Source organism: Paramormyrops kingsleyae, chromosome 17, assembly GCF_048594095.1.
Source record: "Paramormyrops kingsleyae isolate MSU_618 chromosome 17, PKINGS_0.4, whole genome shotgun sequence".
Classification (NCBI taxonomy): Eukaryota; Metazoa; Chordata; class Actinopteri; order Osteoglossiformes; family Mormyridae; genus Paramormyrops; species Paramormyrops kingsleyae.
Window position 1 is genome coordinate 13,743,064 of NC_132813.1, and position 16,232 is coordinate 13,759,295.

The window sequence follows — 16,232 nt, forward strand, 5'->3', positions numbered from 1 at the left end:
TGTATGTGATAGAGAATTCCTGCCTTTAAGGTATCGCTGTATTTGCTTTCTTGTCTGAAAGTCACAGCTTGTGACGCTACACTCCCCCTCTAAAGTGTGTTAGCACTCTGGTGCCCTAGGCAAGATTCTGCTGAGCACCCCTGCAGAAAACAAATTCATCAGTTCATTCATATTAAGAACACTTCAGTGGCAGGGGTATCCGGCTGCTAACTAGCCAGCTGGCATCTGTTTCAAGTCATGAAATATTAGAAGTAGCGGCGTAAATCAGGAGAGCCAGTAGAGATTTATGAAGGGGGGGGGGCTAAAGCCATTATACGGGGGGGGGGTCTGATACAAATGACCCACATTATTTAAACTAATTACTGTACATTTAGACCTAACAACTGGTGTAAATAACTGCAATGTCACAGAATGTAACCAGGGGTGATACTTTGAATTTAATTCACTTGTTCTTTTGCACCCCCTAGTCAAATGATGCCCTAACCTATACCACCTGTAGGGTGGGCTTTCACTGTGTTTACCCCCCCCCCAGGGTACCGGCACTACGAAACAGTCCTGAGGGAATAACGTAGCGACAGATAACATAAAGTATAAGATGTTTGTTTTATCTAAATTACAGTTACAATTATTATTACTATCTATATAATTCTTAATTATCTTTTATTAGTTTTGTATACAACACTATATTGTTAAAAAGACACCATCGTCTGTTATCCATCCATCCATCAGTTTTCCATACCCACTTGTCAAATTAAGGGTCATGGGGAGGACAGATCCTGCCCGCAAGGCAGGGAACCACCCAGGATGGGTCGGTAACTCGATGTGAAACTAAAAAAGCACTAAAAGTTTAGTGTTCCAACAGTAAATTTATTGAGTATTAATGATACATAGCACAGTGATGCATGGGCTCCATACAGTCATTTCAGGCAGTTTGATTTCCGATAAAAATGTTCTTACTGAAGCAGGTTTAGGCACAAAAGTTAGTATAAAATAAATGTGATATACAGCAGGTAGCTCTAAATTCATATAAAAAATTGATGCAAGAGAGACGTCACAATAATAATGTTTTTGATTTCAGATGCAGTGTAAAGGGAGAGAGGGGCAGGAAGCCACTTCAGTGGAGACCCAGTAAGAGCCAGCAGGCTGAGGGCCAAGCTGGTGGCCCAGTGCCCTGAAAAAGGCAGGGGGCGCTGTGGCACATTATTTCACTCGTGTAGAAGGCGCCCTCTTCGGGGAGGCCTGCACACTTCACATCATTTGTGCATCTACGCCATTTACCCCAGTGAGGTGTGACCAGCAGGTCCCGTCAGCTACCATAAAGCATGGAAGCAGCGCTGTTGCTGCAGCTGCCCTGAATTCTCCCTAAAATGGGATGCTGGGTAGGAGTGGAGTGTGGCTGGTAATTATCATGTGTGAAGATTAAATTTGGTGCTCAATTTCATATGTCACTATAGTCATGTGAATATTAGTCAAGTCAGAGGCAAACCAGAACCTTGAGTATGAAAAGCACCTGTAGGGGGCAGAACGCCACCTAGTGGTGCATTAACGTTACTCCAGGGGAAGTGTAGAGATGTGTGTAATGGCAAGCTGATGGATGGACGCAGACTGAATGAGGCACAGACAGTAATGTCAGGCAGCTGGTGGGCCTTCTAAGCATCGGAGCCTTTGTGGCGGCGTTTGGAGGGTGGCACCAGGCGTGCGGGCAGCTCTGGGGGCAAGCCGTGCCCCTCCAACTTCGCCTCAATCAGGTGACTGGCCAGGGCGAACTCCTCGTCATCCAGCATGCCGTCACGGTCCACGTCTGACAGCTTCCAGATGCGGCCCAGGACGGAGTTGGGCAGACGCGTGGTTACCATCCAGTCCTTGGCTTTGGTGCCACTCAGCTTTCCCTCGTTGGGCGAGAGGTTGTAGAAGATCTCGTCATACTTGGGCTTGTCCTTCGTCACCACCCAGTCCTCCTCCTCCTCACTTCCCTCCCCATTCTCAGCAAAGGGGTCCCCCTCCATGAAGGGCCCGGCGCGGGTCCCGAGGAAGGCCCCGCCCTGAACACCAAGCTGGACGCCTGCCTCCAACTCCTCCTGGCGTAACAAGGGCATCAGCTTGGCAATGTCGCTAGTCAACAGCTCATCCAGGACAGCCATCAGGCCAGGCTTAATGGGCTTGAACTTTGTGAAGTCTTGGACCATGAGTTGGTCCTGAACAGAAAAGAAAAAATCATGTAAGGAATGTTTGAGGGATGAGGCTATAACATCATCACTGAGGGAAACATTACATCGTTTTACCAACAGAGAGATAAGTACCTGCATCTTGGTGCAATCTGGAAAGTCCCCAGGGGAGATGTTGTGCTGCAGCTGGATCTTGGAGAAGATGACAGGCAGCTGGTTGATCAGATGCTTCTTCTTGTTGTCCTTCCTAAAGACGGAGGGCATCTCTTGCTTCAGGTAGCTAATGATGTGAGCATGAACCTGGAGAGGAAGACATGGCGCACGTCTAACATACTGCATGTTCTTTCTTACGAAGTCCAGATTCGCTTTTTGTACCTTGCCACCCTCCATGTTGACCTCCATACCTAGAAGCAAGTTTCCGCATTTTGAAGGAGTGATTTAATTTTCTGATTCTTAGGTATCAGTTTAATCTCTGGAAGACCTATAGGGTACTGTCGCCTCAATGTGGTAAGATTTATATATTTTTTTACTGTTTGACCACTGGGTGGATATAATTTGTTCATTGTGACCTGCAGTAACATTACTGAATCTCTCCCAGTCTTCCAGTTAAGGGTACTTTGAGGGGCAATGGTGTGAGGAGCCCACAGGACTCTTTGGCACTGTGTTTTTTAATGGTGAAAAAGACCAAACGGCTGATGGGAAGGTGCCTTCAGGCCAAAACCACTCACCCTGACGAGGCGGGCCCGCTTCACTAGGTCATTCAGCTTCCGCAGGGCAGCATTGCGGGGAAGGTTCTGGATGTCCGTAAACAGGTCCTCCTCCTCTAGCTCAAACAGCCGCCGATTGTCGGGCACCATGAGCGGTTCAGACCAGAAAGAGCCGATGTATACACGCAGCACCTCGGGCGTGCCGAACACCTTCCCCAGCGACCACATGAGGGCGCCGTAGACACGCATCAGCTGCTGGGTGCTGACCATGTCGGCCTTGTTCAGCACCACGCGCAGTTTGTCCTCATTGCCCCGCAGAGCCCCAATGGCCTCCGAGAACTCGTCGGAAATCTCCAGCTTGTGGGCATCAAACAGCAGGATGATGCGGTCCACGCGCTCGGCGAACCAGCGCAGCACGGCAGGAAAGTCGTAGCCTGTGGGGGAGGGTGAACCTGGTCACGCTGTGCCCGACTACGCCGGCATCCCGACATCTGCACGTGGTGAGACCTACAGCCTGGTCAGGCACTGACACCCCGAATGGGCAAATCCGCCTTTGGAGCCCACGTTTGGCGGGATTTTCACTTAATCTGACAGCCCACCGCTTAAGTTACTGGTTCCCATTTGATTAAACCCAAAGAAATGTGTGGTAACCCTCCCATCATAGCATCTAAATGCTCATTCTTCCCATTGCTGATGTAAAACAGGACTTCTGGCTCACCACAAGAAAAATGATTCACACAAAATAAACTACTCCCACAGAACACCTACTTAGAGTCTATGTCAGGCATCATAATAAAACAGACTTCTGTTCGGTACTAACAGCTACAAAAGGACTTAGTGAATATAGAGGAGGATTATGGTGTCTTTGTCTAAAGTTCTCTCGTTTTTCTGTCTGCCTTGTTTCCTTCTGTCCAACATTTGTTTGAGTGGCTTAAGGTCAAAAAGATTGGGGACTAAACTGAGCCCTAGAGGCTGGTTCTGTTTCTGACAGGTCAGAATTTGTTTGCATTCCTCTTTGCTTGAGTGAACCTTATACAGCTGGATCATGCAGAATTTTCCAGAACATCTTTCTCTCCCTTTAATTGGTTTCAGGGAGTGCGTGTATTGCTGGAGCGTCAGCGTGCCACAACCTGGCTCATCAGACCTCATCTTTCACATGCGCCTCCAGATGTGCTCCCTACATTCTCAGAGGCTGGACTGTGTTGCCTCACTGCTGGAGTGTTTGTGACTGTTTTCTCATGTCTGAGTTATGTGCCAGGCGGCGTTCATGGGGCCAGAAAGGCGGGGCATGCTGTGCCAATGGGGAATGCGTCCTTTGTCCCGTCGGCTCCCTCACTCTTGCTCTCTCCACACCGAGCTCCTACACATCTCACCTCGGCTCACCCTTTGCTTGGCCCCGCACAGGATCCCGGGCGTATCTATGATGCTGATGCTCTCCAGGACCTGGTTGGGCAACTGTGCGCATTGGAACCTAGAGGGAGGAGAGCAGAGAGCCAGGCACTGCCTCAGCGCTCAGACAGCCGGCATGCAACAAATACCCACCTCCTTCACATGGCGCTGTCACTCGTGGTAGATGAACAGAAAGCCTGCCTTTAAAGCATTTCTTAAATTAGCTTCTAAATCTCTGCGTGGCCCATGTGGGTAAAGAAAGAACATAATTGAAAGACCAAACTGTGACCTTAACCCCTCCCATCCAGGGCCATTGTGTTGGAACGATCCTGTCAATGCTCGCAGCTTCCTGAAGGAAAATGGCCGCCTGTGCCAGGACTAAACAATAAGCCCCACTAATGGTCTGCCGCCTAAATCAACACAGTCACATCCTGCCACAAACAATTTTAATGAGCAGCAAGTTTCCCCAAGACAGGACATATCAAAAGCAAGATCAGAAGTGCCAAGACATTGAGAACTGTAGAACAATGGTGTAATCTGCTCTACAGCGCTCCCTGCAGGGTATATATTGGTACTGCACTGAGTTTACTCTGGACACCGGCCTGTATATGCCCCAGTTGAGAAAAACAGATATGACTTCCTTATCTGATATACGGGAGGAACTGTTTTTTAAAGTGAGATTGCAAGTCTGTGAAGATACAGCTGGTAGCAATGATTGTAATGATTATGGACATTAACTGCCTTTAAGACCAGCTGCCCTGAAATGGACAATATTTCTTAGTGTTTAGTCATTTGGTATCGATGACACACAGCTGGAAAAAACTCCACGATGATCTCGGATGTGTCCCAACTGCAGCCATTTTTAAGACCAAACTTAAACCATCCTGAGCACAACACTTTCCCTCTTCAAATACTCTGTAATTTATTTTATTTCATTCTATGCAGTGTATTAGGTAACGCTTTACATTAACTGCATCTTCATAATGCCTTTATTATGCATTCGTAGAACTTTCAGTAATTCATAATTCATTATTAACATTATTAACATTATCAACATTCATTATTGCTGCTGTTTTCTCAAAGAATTTCCCCATTGTGGGATTAATAAAGTCTAATCTAATCTAATCTAATCTAATAAAGCATTCATAGAACATTCAGAAACAGCTTTAATATACATTATTAACAAACATCATCGTTTTAGTCTGTTGTTTGCATTGATTTTAAGCTGACCTGTATTTAATGATGTTCCTGTATTGTACTCAGACTTTGTTCCCTGTGTGAAATATGCTACACAGATAAACTGGTCTCCTGTGTGTAACCCTTTCTGACCTGACATGCCTGCATTGTTATGGTTGAGCCTAGTGACTTAAAGCACTGTAACGACACACAAAGGAAACGAATTGTCGTCACTCAGGAAATTTCAGAGATGATTTGTCCACAGACATGGTGTTTTTCCAACACCCCGTCTTAATGCTTTCTTTGTTTTTTTCCCTATTAATACATTACACTCCCCCACCCCCACCCCACAAATTCTAGCACACGGACTTAACATTCCATACGGCAAGAGTGACGTGTCTCTTCCTCACTCCCTCTCCTGTTCCCCTGTTTCCTTGCTGGCTTCTTCATGCCTGAGTTTGAGTGCGGAACGCGGGCCTCTCTCACCAGTCTCCCTCGCTCCCTCGCTCCTTCTCTTCCTCCTCACCTGTTGAGAAAGGTGTTCCCGAAGGGGTTGAGCTTGCGGAAGGGCTTGTTGGGATCCACGATGAGTGCATTTCCCGGGATGATCCCCTCCACCTCCCCATGCATGATGGCCGTGAAGCAATCGGTGGTGGGCTCAGGTCCTACCCGGCTCCCAGGAATGTCTTGCTCCAGGAGGTACCTGACGGGCAGAGGCACGCGGTATGGGAAGACCCCTTCTCGCAGAAGAGAGATCAGGAGGACTAGCTGGCTTGGATGTCAGTTCTGCGATAGTCAGAACATGACATACCTCTGGGCTGTTTCACATTACGTTCCCAACTTGTTCTGAATATACTGCATATCCTCCTGAGAGCTGTCGTCAAGCATAAGGACATAAACAGAGAGTGTGGTGCCCTACCTGATGAAGGTGGTCTTTCCTGTAGAGTACTGGCCCACCACCAGCACCATGGGCTTGTTGTCGAAATCGGCGTCCTCCAGGCTCGCTGAGTGGAAGCTGTGGAAGTCATAGTACTTCTCCAGGGGCAGCAGCTTCTTACGATACAGCGACTTGAGGCCTTCCGTCACCGTCCGGATCACCTCCGGCGTCTTCCGGTTCTTGTCATCTCTTCGACCCCAGCGAGACATGGCGATCGGGTTACAGCACCACAGACCGCGTGGACCTTCTCCCAAATTCTTCTGTGCCTGAGGGCCAGCCGCTTGACCCTCTGTTACTTCCTGTTTGGTCTCTCGGCGCTTCTCTGGTACGAGGGCTGGATGTGGAGCTCGTGTGGATGGGTGGCTCTCTTCTGCGTAGATGTCACCGGGCCTGAAAGAAACACGTAGACCATGCAGATATGGTGGCCGCTCTTCAGTGCTGAAGTCATGTGCAACCTGACAGGCTGTGTAATCCCACAATCCCCTGCCAGGCGAAGACCACCCTTCCAGCCCCTGTGGAATGTGCACAGCCCCCCTTCAGGAAGTGTCAGATGCGGGCCCTGCACATCTAACGGCCACCATGTGACACCCGCCCACTTTTCCACACATTATGTACAGTCTGTGATCTGACCCCCCCCCCCCCCACCCCAAGCAACACCTTTATGCAAAATATTCAGCAACACGACAAAGACGCAGCGGAGAGAATCTGGCTGCTGAGAGCCTCTGGGGGTCCAGGACGCCATATCTGTCCTCTGCTCTAAGGCTCGTTTAAACACAGAGGCAAAGAGTAAACAAATACACTGAAAAAGAGCAATTCAGCTCGAAATAGTGCTTCTGGCGAAGGCCCTGGGGAAGAGTCAGGAGATCGAAGAAGGTGGAGTGGAAAGAAATCATGGAAAATGCTATGTTAGCCCAGATATGGACGTGTAGGGGTACAGCAGCCAGGGCGTTCATCATACACTCCATAATCCCCACTGCCTTATAAAGACAGGTAGCATAGTGCTTAAGGCAGTGTTTGCCAGTCCAGTTGTCGGGGACCCCCAGGCAGTCTACGTTTTTGCTCCCTGTCTGGCAGGGAGCTGGGAGGGAGCAAAAATTGGGAATGTCTGTGAATTCCCAAGGACCGGGTTGGGAAACATTGGCTGAAGGACATGGGCTTGTCACCGTGAAGGTAGCTTGCTTTATATTATCTGAAACCCTCCTGCTCGAAAAATGCATAAAGCCATTTTGGGTGGAATCATTACCGAAACGAGTGTGTAACTTCGTGTTGAAGGTTCAGTGGTCAGCTCCTTCACAGGCCAGACTGCGTGGCTGGCAGCTCAGCACTCGAGCAAAGGAGTACCAGGCACAGTGACGCAACCAGGCGTCGGACACGCTTCAAAATACCACAGAGGTTTTCCCTGTTCAACACACGGGGGAGTGTGGCGAGGTCGGAAACTCCTCGCCTATCCGTGAGCAGAACTGCATCGTGCTGTATTTAAGAACATATTGATAATCTTCTACATTTTTTCCCAGCCACATATACATGTATACTATGAAAAATGGACCCCCAGCAGAGAGAGCTGGTGCGGGTTAATCAGAGCACTTATAACCAGGCATTTTCAGCGGGATTTACAGTATACATCTCAATTCAGCTTCTGCAGATCATCTCTTCGCTTGGAATCACATGCAAGGAACAGCTCCTTCAGCAGACAGCCCTGAGGTGGCCTGGGGGACAGTTATACCCTCTAAACACTGACAAAAACAGATTTCCTACCTGTGGATGAAGATTCAAAGGATTCCCAGGAACACTGTATAAAAACGAAGGTAAATAAGAGGCTTGCTTGGACGGTTCTCCTGTTGATCTGTGGGAATGCAGAGGAGCTGCAGGTACTTGTCCGGATTTACACCTTAGAAGGTATCAGTGCAGATGAACCTTTATGTTGGAGGGATTTCTTTTCCTACAGGGAGTAATCAGTTTCAGCTGATCTCCCTGCCTTGTGGCGCTCCTCTTCTGGCTGGAAGACCAACGTAAACACAGACCGCAGAACTGCACTCGCTCCGGCTGGATCTCTCTCTCGCTCTCTCTTTCGCACTCACTCTCGCTGTTCCCTGATGAATTCTTTTGGGCAAGCCCTGGAAAATCTGTAGCATAGGTTTAAAGTTTGAACAAAGTGGGGAGGGGAAGTGGTTCTGCTTTTTTTTTTGTTTGGGGGGGGGGGGGGGGGCGGGACCGGGAGAGGGGGGGGGCAGATAGAATTAATGCCCAAGGAGGAGTCAGATGTTGGGCATGTAGCACCGACCCTTTCCCTGAGACCCAGAGGACCCAGCAGTGTGAGACGGAGACTTATGTACAGAGTCAAAGCGCTTTGCAAACAGATAGGAGGTCAGAGTAAAGCCTCTATTCCACCTTCTGTATGCAGCAATTTCCCAGACCTCTGGCAATGCATATGACTGTCACACGTTTCTGGGGGAAAAGCAAATCGTTTTTCTCTGTCACTGTGAGACTTCTCACTCCCCAACACCCCTTTGACCACACCCCACTTGGTTAACTCATGGGCGCCACCTGGTGCCCGCTCAGCGATGACGCGACCAGCCAGCCTTCGAAGAAGAAACCGTCTCCATTATTCATGTGGTTACTCACACAAGACGCAACACAGTAAAATGTCTGGGACATGTTTCCATTATAAAAGAAGAAGGGTTTAATGTACAGTTTTACTAAATGTACAGTTTTTAAAAATGTTCATTTTACACAATAAATACAGTACAAAATTAATCTGAAGTACTATATTTGGAAAATCTCTTACACTTTTAAATGTTTTTATATTGAGTTTGTATTAATTCATTGTTTGTGCTGTGTTTGAGTTTAATTGTCCAAAGAGTCTGAAAGACAAGGAAACTTAAAATGCGGCTAACTTGAGGAAACATGTACATGTTAACATGACCTATTTACGATGCTACAGTCTCACGGTTGTGAATGAAAAAGTGAGCGCTTTATTTCACTGCCTGGTAAGTATGAATCTTTTCCCGCATCCGTAAGGAAAAGAGCAGCATGACGCAGATCACAAACTAACTTCCAATTTTTTTTTTCCTCGACAGATACCTTTTGCTTATAAACTTGTCTAGAGATGGGAAGATTATCATAACCACATCGAGTTGTGGCAGTTAATGGTGTTGTTGTTGTGGCTTCCTTGTGTTGACATCTTTGTATCTAGAAGTCAATTTACCACGAATGTCCCTTTGAGCAAAGGAGTTTTTTTAGAATGTCCCTCTGTATGACTGGACCTCAGCAGTAGTAAAATAAACTACAATTTATTATTCACATTCAGTCACTCCTTCATTGACAGGAAGACTCTTTTTCATGAAAAAGAACACGCTCAGTGCTGCCACCTGCTGTCAGCTTGGAAGATGACAGGTGTCGAATTTCAGCTGGACTTTCGGGCTGTGGAAATGCGCAGCAGTGACTGTGGTGCCACGTTGATGGTGGTCTACTTTGGATCCGTGAGTCTGCTCTGCTCTCTGCCGTTTAACCAGCAGTCCGCTAACAAGTGTGTGACCTACCCTGACTTTTATAACCACCGGGGGACAAAACACCAGCACGGAAAAAGCAGGAAACTCATGCCTCCGATGGGGGACCTCCCTCACGATTCTGTCCTACAAGGGATCGAACGTAGCAGTGTTTACATAATTCTTCATTCCACAGTGTTGCATTGGGTCTGTTTAGGATCTGAGTGTTACCATAGCAACAACCCCATTAACTTTCTGGGTAGAGCAGTGGAGGGGGGGGGTACTTCCTACCAGCCTATGCACAGGAGATAAAAGCCTGGTGTACAAAGAGAAACCAGTTCTGGTTAAAAGGACACCGAGCACCACAATTCATTCTGAAAGGGATTCAGACAATTACTGTCAAGGTTTGGTGGAATGGGGGGAGTTAAATCACAAAGAGGGACACTGGGGTAACCCCTACGACAGGGTTCCCCAATTCCAGTGCTGGAGGCCAGTTGGCATCACGGTTTGCAGATTTCCCTGCTAAAACACACCTTAACTCACACACACCTCAACTCACCAGCCAACTGGCAGGTTTGGTAGGTGTGTTTGAGCAGGTAAATCTGCAAACCGTGTCGCAGTCTGCCTCTCCAGGACCGGACCTGGGAAAGCCTGACCTGAGATCAGGCAGCTGGATGGTCAGGCCTGTTTCAGGTCGAGGGTCCATCTTCACGCTGTCTGAGCTGGGTGCTTAAACCAGTCCTACGGCCACAGGAAGGCACTCATACATCAACAACCATGACTCCCTCCTGGCTCCGCCTTCTGGTTCCCATGGGGCTTCTCGACACACATGGACGTACCGGACAGGACAGCGGGCACGAAGAGCGAAGTGAGGGCACAGCAGTGGATCTGCCAAGATGGAAAAACCAGAAGTGTACCTCTCTATGGTCATCTGAGAGTACTGGCTTGAGAGAGAAGAACATAGGGGTGGACGGAAGAGACAACAAGCCAACGTAGGGGGAAAGTATGGAGTGTGAGACCAACAGCTGGGTAACTCACAGCACCACGGCACCAGCAGGACTGGTGACTGGTGAAGAACTGGGTTAGAATTATGACAAGCAGCTGTCCTCCTCAAATAAAGCAAAATAAAGTGTTGTCATCTTCTGGACAATTCCAAACACAGCACACCCAAGAGTAGATGGTTGAGAGATCAGTCACCCCCCCACCCAGGAAAAAGGAAAAACAGTCTCAGTCCATTCCTGAATTAGGGGATGCTATCTGCTGCTAGTCCTTGAAACCAATTTACTGTTATGACTATGTCCATCAGCGCCCCCTAGCGGTGAGCGCTGGGATACAGAAAGGGAAGGGGACGTGGAAAGGGGTACAGCAGGTCTGTGGGGTCCCGAAGAAGGTCCACCGGAGCGCTGCGATGGATAAGCCCTGGCCCCCGGAGCTCTGCTGGCCCCCGGAGCTCTGCTGGCCCCAGGAGCTCTGCTGGCCCCAGGAGCTCTGCTGCCGCCCTGCTGGAGGTTGAGTATGCCGTCGATCGCCCTCTGCAGGTGCTCCTTGAGGGAGTCGTCGGGTGGTGGGCTGCCACTGGAGAAACTGGCATTGTCCATGTCCGGAGAACCTGACCGGCGACGCTTGGCAGGAAGCGAAGAGTCCCAGGAGGGCTCGGTGGGAGGTGAGGACGACCCGGGCACCTGCCGGTCCGTCCTGGAGGACCCGCCCCCCTTCTCCCGGCTCTTTCTGCTGCCCCGCCTAGACCTGCCCGAACCTGAACGCTCCTCCTTCCTCCCCATGTCCTCATTGTCCTCGCCGTCCTCCTCCTCTGAGCGGCGACGGTGGGCATTTTTTATCATCCCACGGTAAAACACCTCCTCCACCTCAGCCAGCTCTTTAATTAGCCCCGGGGAGGCGCCCCGCTCCCGGTCATCAACCCCCGGCTCTGTGTCAGCCCAGGCTGGTGGGCAGGGGGAGCTCCGGCGGGCGCGCTTCTCCAGCTTTACGCTGGCTATCACCGTCCGGTCGGCTGTGGGGGAGGAGCTCTGGGAGTCAGGAGGTGGGGCCAGTGAGATGGGGAGGTGCTGGGGAGAGCTGACTCCACCTCCGGGCACCCCAGGGCGCCGGCGGGGGCTGACATTCTCTCTGTATGTTTTCCGCAAGGGCAGCCGGCACGTAATCTGCGGCGACGTCTTGGTGGTAGCGGGACTCCTCTTCACGGCGCCTCCCTGGTGCTCCAGGGTCCCGTTCATCTGGGTGGAGGACAAGGAGGACGAGGGACACGAAGAGGACGCCACTACTCGCCGTGAGGGGCTGGTCGCTGCAGCAACACTCAAGGCAGGGGCAACAGTGTGCGTGGGGGGAGGGGTCTGGGCTGAGCTGGACTGCCGGTGCTGCCTTGGCGATGGTGAAGGCTGGCTTTGGGTTGGGGTGTGCACCGGGTCCAGCGCTGTGTTGTGGACCACCTTGCTAAGCCCCGCCTCCTGTTTGATCTTCAGTTTCAGTCCGATCCTTCGACGAGCCTCGTAGGTCTTGATCGGAGGCTTGCTGCTGCGCTCCGGCAGGGCGTCATCGTCGGCAGCCACGGCAACGGGCCGGGCCGGGGCGATGCTGGACGACCAGGTGACAGAGGTGGTGCCCCCTCCCTGCTTGATCACCATTCTGGTGGGCGTCAGGTGGGTAGCAGCCGAGAAGGAGGCCGGCGGCGTGGCGGGTACCGCTGCTGCAGATGGCCCAGGGCGTGTGGGCCCAGCTTCAGCCGGAGGGGGGGGCAGTTTGTTGGTGGAAGCACCCTCTATCTGGGCCACATACTCATCTGGAGAAGTAACAAGGTTGCATACAATCAAAGCAGTTACCAGACATATGGCGAGCCACAGGTACCCTACAGCAGGGTTTCTCAACCCGGTCCTCGGGGACCACCAGACGGTCCATGTTTTTGCTCTCTCCCAATTCCCTGCCAATTGGGAGAGAGCAAAAACGTGGACCGTCTGGTGGTCCCCGAGGACTGGGTTGAGAAACCTTGCCCTACAGGGTCTACTGGGTTCACAGCAGCGTACCTGGTCTTTCTTTAGCCAGCAAACGGTCCTGGTTGAGAGCCACCTTCTCCTCCTGAATGAACATCCTGTCAATCATGACCATCTCAGCTGACGGACCCAGCCTCTGCCGAGCGAAAAAGACAGGAGTGGGGGCTCTGTGCAAGTGTGGGGTTTGGTGAGGGGAGAGGAATGGGGGTTATGAGACTGGGGATAGGAGGTAGGGTGAGGGGTTAGCCAAACACGCTACCTTTGCCTCCTCAAAGAGCAACAGCCGGTACTTGTCCAGCATAGCCTGAGTCCGCTTCAGCACCTGGTTGGACATGCCTTCGAACTCCTCGTCCACTGTGAGGGATGGGATCACACACAAACACACACGCACGGTTGACGCCGTCTGTCTGGAACCACTGACAGAGCAATAATGAGGCTGGCAGCCAGAGGGCGGAGGGGCTCACCCTTGCGATAGTCCTCAGGGGACGAGGGGGTACCCTGGTAGAGATGGTAGGGGAGCAGCCTGAGCAGCGTGTCTTCAAAGGAGCGGAACGGGGAGCCGTAGTCCGGGTGCAGCACTGAGCCCTGCTGCTTCCGGAGCTGCTCCAGCATCCTGGGGGGCCAGAAAGTATGGGGCGGGGTAAGTGTGTGTGTGGGGGGGGGGCAGTTGGCAGGTATGGCCAGTCACACACACACACACACACACACACACGCACACACACACACACTGACCTGGCTTCTTTACTTGGCTCCATGACCAAAGGCATTTTGGACGCAGAGGCCTACGAGGCAGACAAAATGATGAGAAGTCGTGTGACACCAGTGACATCAACCCGGCACGTCACCAACCGCCAACACCCACCTGCGTCTGGATGGTCGGCAGCGTCTGCGACGTGCTCAGCTGCGTGAGCCCACTGCCGCAGACCTGGATGCGCAGGCTGCCCGTCCCCAGCGGGATCGCTCCCACGGAGGCCACGACGCCCTGCTTTGGCTAAGCAACAGCGGGAACACTTTAGACAATCATCCGTGGCTAAGGCACAGGGACACGGGAAAGAGAGCCGACTGCCTGTCGCCTACCTGAAGCGGCTGCGCCAGGCTGGTCGCCACGGGCCCAACAGCCGGCGGGCCTCCCAGGAACACTTTAACTTCGTTGGATCCTGCGGAGAAAAGGAGCTCTACGTCAAACGCTTGGTGGGGGGAGTGAGAAGCAGGAAGGGTCCGGCCCACAGAGCCGGCGAGAGACTCACCCGACACCGGAGTGTTCACAAGCACCGATGCCTGCTGGAGCACTGGCACGAGCTGGGCGGGGCCACTTTGGCTGCCTGATGATGTCACAACCGGAGGGGGTGTGGCCTCCTGCTTTACACTAAACTGACTGGCGGTGATAGGCTGCATTTGAGTCTGCTGCTTTGATTGGAGAATAATGTTCTGCTGGACCTGGGAGGGCACGGGATCAAGGACAGACATTGGTGTATATAGAGACATGCTCCGCCAGGCACACGGAGTACCAGTAGGTGGCGTACCTGGTGCAGCTTGTCAAGCAGCTGTTTCTGCTGCGCTGAGGGCTGGGCGATAGAAGACAGGGTCTGCAGCTGAGCGCCAATCAGGTGTAGAGTCTGCTGCTGCTCAGAGGTCAGGCCCGGGCCCAGGGAGGAGCTTGTTGGTGGGGGCACCAGCTGATACTGCACAGGGGTGACCTGGGGGGGTTTGGGAGAGCAGGACGACGGGGGCGTGTCCTGTGGGAAGGACACAGGCTGGGTGGGGGCGACCGCTGGGGCCTGGCCGTGGGGCGAGCCGGCAGGCTGGTTATGGATGATGAAGAGGGAGGGCAGCGACGAAGGCGTGCAGGAGCGCGACGGCGGCTGGGATGGAGGCTGCTGGTGAGGCGACTGGACCTGCTGGCCCAGGATGAGCGGGGAGGCCTGGGACGCCTGCGGGCTTTCCGAAAGCGAGGGCGGCGTGGGGTGGGTGGCCACCACTGGGGAGGGGGAGGCGCTCTGGATTTTCAGCTGCTGCTGGGGCCCGGCAGAGGGGAGCTGAAGAACACGGGGGGGAGGGAGACAGACGGTCACATGATCGGTCATGTGACCACAGTCACCACAGACCTGAAGCAAACAGCGCCTTTTGGTCCTGCAGCCCAGCTGCAATCACTAAGACCACAAGAGCGACGGCAGAAGATAGCAGAACGAGACGCGAGCGCAAAGTCACACATTCATGCCACCAACGTCCCCAGAGGGGGAGCTGAACACAAAGCACTGGGTGACAGTGTCGGGGGAGGGGGGGGGATGCTGAGGAATCGCCTGCAGACAGCATAGCGCCTCAGAGGGGGGTATGGAACATGAGCCACTCCAGGGAAGAAGGGCAAAGCAGTGACACAGAGATATAGGTATAATTCAGCAAAGCACCGTCCAGGACGTCCTGCCCTCGTGCGCCGACGGACTGGCTTCTCAACATTCTGGCCACATTTTTTTTTAGACAGGCAGAAAGAATCCAGGTGAAGGCAGAATTCCTCCCAGTACAATAACAATTACTCACCCTGATTCTGACAGAATATTCACTACTGCATAGTACACACTCTGTGAGGGAGCAGCAGAAGCAAGCAGACGTGATACCGGACAGCAGGACTTCTGCAAATTAGCAGCGGTAGTGGCAAGTGGGCGAGGCCATGGGGAGGAAACCTCTACCTGGTTAACTGCCATTTCACTGTGGGCGGGGCCGAGTGAGTGGGCGGGGCTCTGGCCAGGCCAGGCCTCAGCTGACAAACCATCACTGGCCGCAGGAGGCGGACCGCTGGCACTCACGATGGCGGACACGAGCTCACACCCTGATGGGACCAGGGTAGTCTCGCTTTCCTGCTGCTCATCCTGACAGGGGCATGTTTGTTTTACCATTGGGGGAGAGCAAAACAGTAGTGAATAATAATGTTCCGGACGCGAGTCATTCAAGGCTTTTATTCTGAAGCGGAATGGCTGAGGCTCAGAACGACTTCCTGTGGAATCAACGAATGAGTGACACCGGAGTGCGGGGGTGGAGTTACTGACCTGTTGCAGGAACATTTGCAGGGATTCTTGGCTCAGGATCATGCTGGAGCCCTGGGGAGCGAGGAACTGGGCTGGCAGCGGGGTCATACCACCAGGGGGTAGGGAAGACAGGGACAAGGAGCAGGAAGAGGCTGATGGCGACGACGAGGGGACCACTGAGGACGCGGTTACCGGATGTCCGGTCTGTACTGTAAGGACCGGGGGTGGGGCCTGCGCTGGATTTGAAGCCTGGTCCAAGGAGCTACCTAGGACCGTCACGCCCTCCCCCGACTGACATGATGTGACCCCGCTGGTTCCTAGAAGGCCGCAGGTCGGATGCTGGGGAGG

At 52.3% G+C, this 16,232-nt stretch overlaps 2 protein-coding genes across 4 annotated transcripts in view; both read right to left on the reverse strand.

Moving 5' to 3' along the window:
- Nucleotides 1–846: 846 nt before the first annotated feature.
- On the reverse strand, nucleotides 847–8,538 carry ehd2b (EH-domain containing 2b). The gene is made up of 7 exons (XM_023807252.2): nucleotides 8,130–8,538; nucleotides 6,357–6,764; nucleotides 5,964–6,140; nucleotides 4,246–4,343; nucleotides 2,894–3,306; nucleotides 2,301–2,465; nucleotides 847–2,195 (listed from the first exon to the last, which is right to left on the reverse strand). Exons 2-7 carry the CDS (start codon nucleotides 6,581–6,583, stop codon nucleotides 1,650–1,652), a joined length of 1,626 nt encoding a protein of 541 aa, XP_023663020.1. The 5' UTR covers nucleotides 6,584–6,764; nucleotides 8,130–8,538; the 3' UTR covers nucleotides 847–1,649.
- Nucleotides 8,539–9,030: 492 nt separating this feature from the next.
- bicra (BRD4 interacting chromatin remodeling complex associated protein) overlaps nucleotides 9,031–16,232 on the reverse strand; it is a 12,918-nt gene continuing 5,716 nt past the window's right edge. The window contains exons 5-15 of one of the 3 annotated variants that reach the window (XM_072701234.1): nucleotides 15,906–16,232; nucleotides 15,549–15,728; nucleotides 14,388–14,900; nucleotides 14,112–14,301; nucleotides 13,942–14,021; nucleotides 13,727–13,855; nucleotides 13,597–13,646; nucleotides 13,329–13,477; nucleotides 13,124–13,218; nucleotides 12,898–13,000; nucleotides 9,031–12,656 (exon numbers count right to left, since the gene is read on the reverse strand). The exon at nucleotides 15,906–16,232 is cut by the window's right edge and continues 1,695 nt beyond it. In XM_072701234.1, coding sequence (XP_072557335.1) covers nucleotides 11,113–12,656; nucleotides 12,898–13,000; nucleotides 13,124–13,218; nucleotides 13,329–13,477; nucleotides 13,597–13,646; nucleotides 13,727–13,855; nucleotides 13,942–14,021; nucleotides 14,112–14,301; nucleotides 14,388–14,900; nucleotides 15,549–15,728; nucleotides 15,906–16,232 — 3,360 coding nt within the window. In that variant the 3' untranslated portion in view covers nucleotides 9,031–11,112. Of the gene's footprint in view, nucleotides 12,657–12,897; nucleotides 13,001–13,123; nucleotides 13,219–13,328; nucleotides 13,478–13,596; nucleotides 13,647–13,726; nucleotides 13,856–13,941; nucleotides 14,022–14,111; nucleotides 14,302–14,387; nucleotides 14,901–15,548 lie in introns of all 3 variants that reach the window. The other 2 variants (XM_072701233.1, XM_072701235.1) reach the window with 2 other exon arrangements.